This window comes from Physella acuta, unplaced genomic scaffold (assembly GCF_028476545.2).
Source record: "Physella acuta isolate Inbredline_101_S28 unplaced genomic scaffold, ASM2847654v3 ptg000057l, whole genome shotgun sequence".
In the NCBI taxonomy this organism is placed as follows: Eukaryota; Metazoa; Mollusca; class Gastropoda; family Physidae; genus Physella; species Physella acuta.
In genome coordinates, this window is record NW_026731577.1 from 556,694 (window position 1) to 564,950 (window position 8,257).

Consider the following 8,257-nt stretch of genomic DNA (forward strand, 5'->3'; position numbering starts at 1 on the left):
CACAATAAAGTAGACTATGTAGTAGGACTTCTTGAAATCAACCGTCATGTTCTAAACCGTACTTGTGACGTATAGACTAACATGACGCTTTTCTGCAACTGGCGTATATATAAGTAATAGTTAGGCCGCTTCTTCTATTTAACATCAGATCACATCTAACATTAGACCACAACATCAGATCACAACATCAGACCACAACATCAGACAACATCTAACATTAGACCACATCTAACATCAGACAACATCAGACCGCAACATCAGACAACATCTAACATTAGACCACATCTAACATCAGACAACATCAGACCGCAACATCAGACAACATCAGACCACAACATCAGACCACAACATCAGACCACAACATCAGACTACATCTAACATCAGACCACAACATCAGACCACAACATCAGACCACAACATCAGACCACATCTCTTTAACATACGACTGTATTATTTCTTCTTGTCGTATTCTTATATTACATTTAAAACGTACACTACTTCGTTAAAGATATTCTGCTATATCAGCACTATCCTACAACCTCAACAACAGAACTCTATCAGTACCGTACTTCTTCCTCTAAACGCAACCCACATTCCGCCCTACATTCCTCATTAATGAAAAACATTTAGCGCGGGACTGTCAAGAATCGATCGCCAAACAAAACGTAGTGGTAATTTATGAATGAAGCACACGAAATCGATCTTCTACCGTCTGTGAAAAACCCCTTAACCCAGCACCTAAATAAATATAACATTAAATCATTTTGGTTGTAATACAAAAACAAACCGACGATTCACACAGCTCTGACGCTAGCCGTGTCAGGTTTTGCGACATGTGTTGCTAGGGGTGGGCTTGTGTGTTGTTCCGCATATCGCGGTTGCTAGACGAACCGTGCTTCTTGTCGTGAGTACACAGTGAACGTAGGACCAGATACCAGCGAACACAGGGAAGTATGTACCGTTTTTCCCGTGTCTGTTACACGATTTACTATAGCGCTAACATCTCTCGCTTTCTCCCGCACTAGAACCTAATTGTTTTTATCCTACTCTCGGCTCTATAGCTTCTATTTATAAATCAGCGTAGTATCGACCCATCTCATTTTTTTTCAGGCGGTTTTTCTAAACACCGTGTAAAACCAAAATCGACCGACGCGCTTCGTATTTTATTTATATTGCTTATTTTACTTATACATGTCAAAATAAATATATTATTTGTTTTATTTTAATAAGTATATTTTCGTAGTGACTAATTTAAAATAAATTTCTTGTTACAATTAATTAAACACCCTTTTTATCGTTATTGTCGCCTGTTTAAGCAGAAAATCGGAAATGTGTTCCGCACCCCTACACCCCTCAACTATAAAGATACAGTGAAAATTCAGTTTTTGTCTTTTTCCCTTGAAAAATATGTCTTGGTTATCGTCGATTGTCTCGGATATCGTTGATTTATAAACAATAAAGATACCACTTTCTCTTCTCTTTATGACGTCTACCATTGACATTTTAAAAAATTTATTATAAACTATAATACAACTTTAAATGCCTTTTCATACCTTCTTAATATTTTTCATTTATTTTTTATATTATTTTCATAATAATTTAGTAATAAATACTATTTATAAACTATAATAATAGTATGATTAAAAGGAATTTATTGGATTTATATTGATTACATGGAATAATATAATCAAATAAGGGAACTTAATAGCTAATTATAACTAGTAAAAAAAATTATACAAAAGTCATTCTGATTCCTAATTAATCCTACAACATTATCCAATTAATTCTTGATTGACATAATTATCTCCCCTATGAAGTGCCCCGTAGGCGCCTATGCTACAATACCTGATGTTTTAAAATTAATTTTAATTAATTACTTAATTAATTAAACTCTCGTCCTCCCCAGTGCTAAAACAGAGGGCCTCGCATTGCTCTCGAGATGACGTCACCATACACCGTGGTACTGGTCAGGCACGGACAGAGCCTGTACAACAAAGAGAACCTCTTCAGCGGCTGGCATGACTCGGACCTGTCCGTCAAGGGAGAGAACGAGGCTATAGCCGCCGGCCAGGTGAGTCCATTCAGAGTGAACAGGGGCAGTAGGTCGGGCGAGTTCACTTTTTTAAAAATAGAAGTCCGTCAAGGGAGAGAACGAGGCTATAGCCGCCGGCCAGGTGAGTCCATTCAGAGTGAACAGGGGCAGTAGGTCGGGCGAGTTCACTTTTTTAAAAATAGAAGTCCGTCAAGGGAGAGAACGAGGCTATAGCCGCCGGCCAGGTGAGTCCATTCAGAGTTAACAGGGGCAGTAGGTCGGGCGAGTTCACTTATTTATAGATAGAGGGGGGTTTTGTGACTTGTTGAAATGGAGTTAATTAATAGGGTCTGTTAATCATGAGAGTGGATTAATCATGGAAAAGGTCAAGTTAGTGAATTTTACCAGGTTCAAGGTCAGCATTAAGGGGTTATTGAGACTGGATTTTTTTAAGCTGGGAAATATTGACAATGACTATCACATTTACTTCGTCTGTCACATGTTGATTAAAATAAATGAGTAGTTTGCAATAAAAATAAAATAAATGACTAGTTTAATTAAAATTTAAAATAAATGAGTCGTTATTAAATGACTAATTAAATTTAAAATAAACTAAAGAACCAGTTTAAATTAAAAATAAATGACAAGTTTAATAAAAAAAATTACTTGTTTAAAGAATAATTTAAATTAAACTAAACTACCTGTTTAAAAAATAAAATAAATGACCAATATAAACAAAAAATTACTAGTTTAAAGAATAATTTAAAATATAATAAACCTCCAGTTTCAATTAAAAATAAAATAAATGAGTAGCTAATTAAAAAATAAAATACCAGCCAAGATCAAGTCTTCCAGTCTCTTACTTGTCTCTGTCTCTATTTATTACTGTTATCTTAACCAGTCTGTAAAAAACCAGTTGTTGAAAAAACTCCTCCCCCCCCCCCGCCCCCCACATTCCTCCTCCAGTAAGACGCATGGCAAAAAAAAAAACGCTGGTCTGTTTAATTTTGTATTTAATAACTTTATTTTAAAAAATATCTTTTAATGCTATAATAATGAATCATACCTGCATTACTGACGTCACGACATTCCAATGTGTTGAAAGTCTACCGATCAAGTAATTATTTTTTTACCTGAACACACATCTTCTCTTTTCACGTGCGATGTAATTGATGCAATTCGTATAAATTTAACTCATCATGATGATCAAAGGGAAACAATTTGACAATACAAGCAGTTTTACATCCAGAGTTAGGCGGGGTGAAGGCTTAACGCGGTGGTTCTTAACCAGGGTTCGATCGAACCCCAGTGAGTCTGTCTCAGGGGTTCGGCGGAGGTCAAGAAACACACCCGACTCATAAGATTCACGATCGGATTTTGTCAGTGCGGACGATAGAACTATTAAGAAGGGTTCGATGAATGCGCATATGAAACTGGTGGAGTTCGGTACCTGCAAAACGGTTATGACACACTGGTTTAAGTTTAGATGTTATATAAAAAAAAATTAGGCCAATGTACATTTACCTCAGCAGAGAACCTGGGGGAACTCTAGTATTCCTTGTACCATGTGGAACATTCATGCAATTTTTTAAAAGATATTTTTCTCCGGGGAACGGGGCGTTGGAAACTTCTGAGGCGGGGGTGGGGGGGCGCTTAAATTTTTCCTATTATCCAAATATCAATTTACCGACCTCCAAAACAAACATAATAGCAGGTGTAGACCTATTAGGCACAAATAATTTTAGAATAATGTTTACCAAAACAATTTTTTTATAATAACAGCATCATAATATTGTTACGAGTTTTAATGAGTACAGTATACTAAGTATTTAGGTGAAAACACACACATTCACTGAAGCCTTTATACTTGAATTTCTTTTTCGTGTGTTCTGGGTTTTTTTTTTCGTTGTTTTTTTTTTTAAGCAATTTGTTCTGTCATCGTGTGATTTTAACTTCATATAAAATTTCAGGGGAAGGGGTTATGTCTTTGGGGTTTTGTCACTGTGGGATAGGGGTCGGTTGGTTGTCAAGGGTGTGTATATCTATGAGAGGGTACGTCCAAGGCTTTGACAAACAAACTTCTGATTTTAAAAGCATGACTCTAAATACTGAATATATGTTTTTAAACATTACTCTATATACGGAATATATCTTTTATAAACATATTCCAAGTATGGAGTATAGATTTTTAAAACCATTTATCTGTATACGGAATTTATTTATTTTTTAAATTTCTCTTTCTACGGAATAGCGCATATATTTTTTGTTTAAAAACATTTCTCTAAAAACAGGATATATATATATTATTTTTTTTAAATTCCCTATTTACTGAATATATATGTAAAAACCCATTTTCCAACGTACATGATATAGATTTAAAAAACTATTTCAAGAAAGAAATTTAAAAACCAATTTCTCTCTGCCCACAGCTACTACTGCGGCACGGGTTCGAATTTGACGTGGCGTACACCAGCATGTTAAAGCGGGCCATTAAGACCCTCCACATCATCCAGGACGAGCTGGACAGCCACTGGCTGCCGGTCGTCAAGTCCTGGCGCCTCAACGAGCGCCACTACGGCTCCCTGCAGGGGCTCAACAAAGCGGAAGTCGTCGAGAAATTCGGCGCCCACCAGGTTCAGCTCTGGCGGCGCTCCTACGACGTCCGCCCCCCGCCCATGGATAAATCCGACCCCTTGTGGTCCGGGAATAGCCGCCAGTACAGCCATCTTGACCCTAGTTTGATTCCAGTTTCTGAAAGCCTCAAAGACACGGTGCTACGTACTATGCCGCTGTGGTCGGATCAAATCCTCCCGGAAATCAAATCCGGAAAACGCGTTCTCATCACTGGACACGCTAACAACTTCCGGTCTTTGATCAAGCACCTGGACAACACCGGAAACACGGACATCGCTGACCTTAACCTCCCCAACTCCGTGCCCCTCGTCCTTAAGCTCAACTCTAAACTCAAGCCAGAAAAGTATTATTTCTTGAACGCCTCAGGAGACAACCCGGTCGTGCGCATCAAAGCCAAAAGAAACGGTGCGAACATCAGCGCCAAGTTTTCTTAAAACACATCTTTGTTATCTGAAGTGTTGAAAATAAGATATTCCCGAGACAGTCACTCAAGATAATCACTCAAGATACTTGAATGATTTTACCCATGATTCAACAACAGTGCTGTTATTTCAAATAAAAATTGTGATTTCATAATTATTGATAATGTGATAGCCAAATACACATACTCATATATATATAAAAAAATAATATATATATATATATATATATATATATATATATATATATATATATATATATATATATATATATATACTTATATATATAAATATACATATACATATATATATACTTAAATATATATAAATATACATATATATATATATATATATATACATATATATATATATATATATATATATATATATATATATATATATATATATATATATATATATATATATATATGTGTGTGTATATATATATAGCCAAATACATATACCTTAATATATATATATATATATATATATATATATATATATATATATATATATATATATATATATATATATATATATATATATATATATATATATATATATATATATATATATATATATATGTATTGCTGGTTATTAATTCTGAAGGTTTTAATAGCATGTAAAATATGTTTCGCTTTCCAGATCAGCCATATTACATTTGTTTGTCGGTTTAGATGTCTTGTTTATTTTTAAATGACGCTTGTTTTTTTTTAGCTTTGTTGTCACTGTGTAATCAGCGTGAGCGAGAGTGGTAGCAGTAAATAAATGCTATAAATAGCTACAGCCACTGGCAGATAATGGGGGGGGGGCGCCGAACATTTGTTTTGAATTAACGATGGTGGAGGGGTAGGCCTAGGGGACGGAACTCACAAATACTCGAGTAATCGCCGCGTCCTGTAATCGTAGCGAGGAGTAATCGTGGCGTCAGTTATTCACTTGTACACATAATACGCATCTTCGTTAAGGCTGGTCGTATTTCATATTTTACGGGGGAAAAAAGTTTAGAAACATGTAAACAAAAATAGAGTACGACGCATTTCTGATATATTTTTTTAATATTTCGAATAAAACTATCTTAATGCAGTTCAATACTATACAAAAACTTTAAAATTATATTTCAAACCTTTTTTTTTTAAAAGATCTATTCGTATATTTTTGTACCAGTTAATTTTAAAAATTGAAACGAAATCAGCCAATTAGTTTGAATTATAACAACCAAATATATTAAACTGAATAATTTTCGATTTAGCTTTTTTTTTAAGTCTAAAAGCTGGGCATTGTATCAAGATTAAAGGATGTGTACTTGACATGATGATGAAAAAATAATTAAAAACATTTAATGGTACAGATGTGTCGCTGATATATTTTTAATTTTACAGGAAATTAAAAAACTAGTGAGGCAAATTCGCCCCACCAGCTCCACCCCCCCCCCCCTCATACACACCCATGCGTTACGCCAATTGAATGATCTCATGAATCAAGAAATGAGTCGTTGTTTGTTGTTGTTGTTGTTTTTTAAGTCATTTAATTTATTGCAGCTCGTACCTTAACTTCAACTGCTAAAAAAAACTTATTTTGTTGAAAAATTGTTTTGTAAATTTGTGGACGTAAAAAAAATTGTTATGCTGTAAACGTGTTTTTAATTGTCAAATGTTTGAATAAAACAAATATTTTATCAGTCTAATGTTGTTGTTTTTTGTTGTTGTTTTTTTTTGGTCAAGCTGTAACATTTATCAAAACAAATATTCTAATTAGTTTAAATTACTAACAAAAAGTATATACTGCTCTTCTTTTTTGCCAAACCCAAACTTTTAAAAACTAATTTAATTTATAAACATATTTTACATATCATTACATACGATGGTTAAAGTCGACAAATGGGCCTCGCTAGAGAAATAGAAAGTACGAGCCGACCCGCGGCGTATCATATGCCACTATTTAGTTGTTTTATTTTCTACTTTTCAGTAATTCATAATTTGTAAATTCGACAGTACCAATGCGGTCACTGAAAATAATTTCTTTAAAAACCTATCAGTAGGTCGTTAAGGACGATACTACCCCACCCTCCTTTCCTACAAACCCTACCCTACACCCCCACACCACCCCCTCCCCCACGTGAAAACAGCCTCCTCTTAGTTACCTCCCCTAAGTTTAAAATTGTTCAAACTAAATTATCTGCCCCTAATAGCCGTCACTAAACCCGGCTCTACGATTGTAAACATTTAGCATGAACCAAAGCTCACCAGACCATGTAGGGGTGGGGTGGTAGGGAGGGCGCTTACAGCTTGGTGTTTTCTAGCGTCTCCAAGAAGAGAATTATATATATATATATATATATATATATATATATATATATATATATATATATATAGATTTTCGTTGCGACCAACGCACATATACATATATATATATATATATATATATATATATATATATATATATATATATATATATATATATATATATATATATATATATATATATATATATATATATATATATATATATATATATATTTATATATTTATATATATACACACACACATATATATATATATATATATATATATATATATATATATATATATATATATATATATATATATATATATATATATATATATATATATATATATATATATATATATATATATATGTGTGTGTGTGTGTGTGTGTGTATGTATATATAGTCGTCTTTGGGTAGGTAGCAATAAAACATACGAGTAACATATGCTACTACTCGTAAAACCAATTGTGAGTCACATTATTACTTTTCAATTGATTTACCTACTATTCTAACTTGCAGTAACTACAAATCAACCCCCGATCAAATCAAGCGGAATAATACAGAGGGGGGGGGGGGTATACTGTCGAAACAATGAGCCAGATAAAAAAAAAGAAATAAACGTATAACAGAGCCAAATACAAACACAGAAGGAGCAATCGATTTTTTTAGCCTTTTATCGGTGTACAAGTCAACATAAGCGATGTATTCTACTCTGCATATTACAGGGGACAATTGAGACCTATGTGACATTGTTTACCTACAGGGGGTCTTCATATGCTGTGAGGCTATCTGTCTGTGGTTAATGTGGCATTTAACTTGGGGGGAGGGGAAATACTTACATTTAGCTTACAATTAGCAAATGTATTTAATGAGACTATGAAA

The 8,257-nt window shown here is 33.9% G+C and overlaps 1 protein-coding gene across 1 annotated transcript; it reads left to right on the forward strand.

Moving 5' to 3' along the window:
* Window positions 1-855: 855 nt before the first annotated feature.
* On the forward strand, window positions 856-5,220 carry LOC131947595 (2,3-bisphosphoglycerate-dependent phosphoglycerate mutase; the record flags this gene model as incomplete). Its single annotated transcript, XM_059308836.1, is given in 3 exon segments — window positions 856-951; window positions 1,907-2,071; window positions 4,462-5,220. Coding segments are annotated over 2 exon segments (771 nt in total). The 5' UTR covers window positions 856-951; window positions 1,907-1,939.
* Window positions 5,221-8,257: the final 3,037 nt, after the last annotated feature.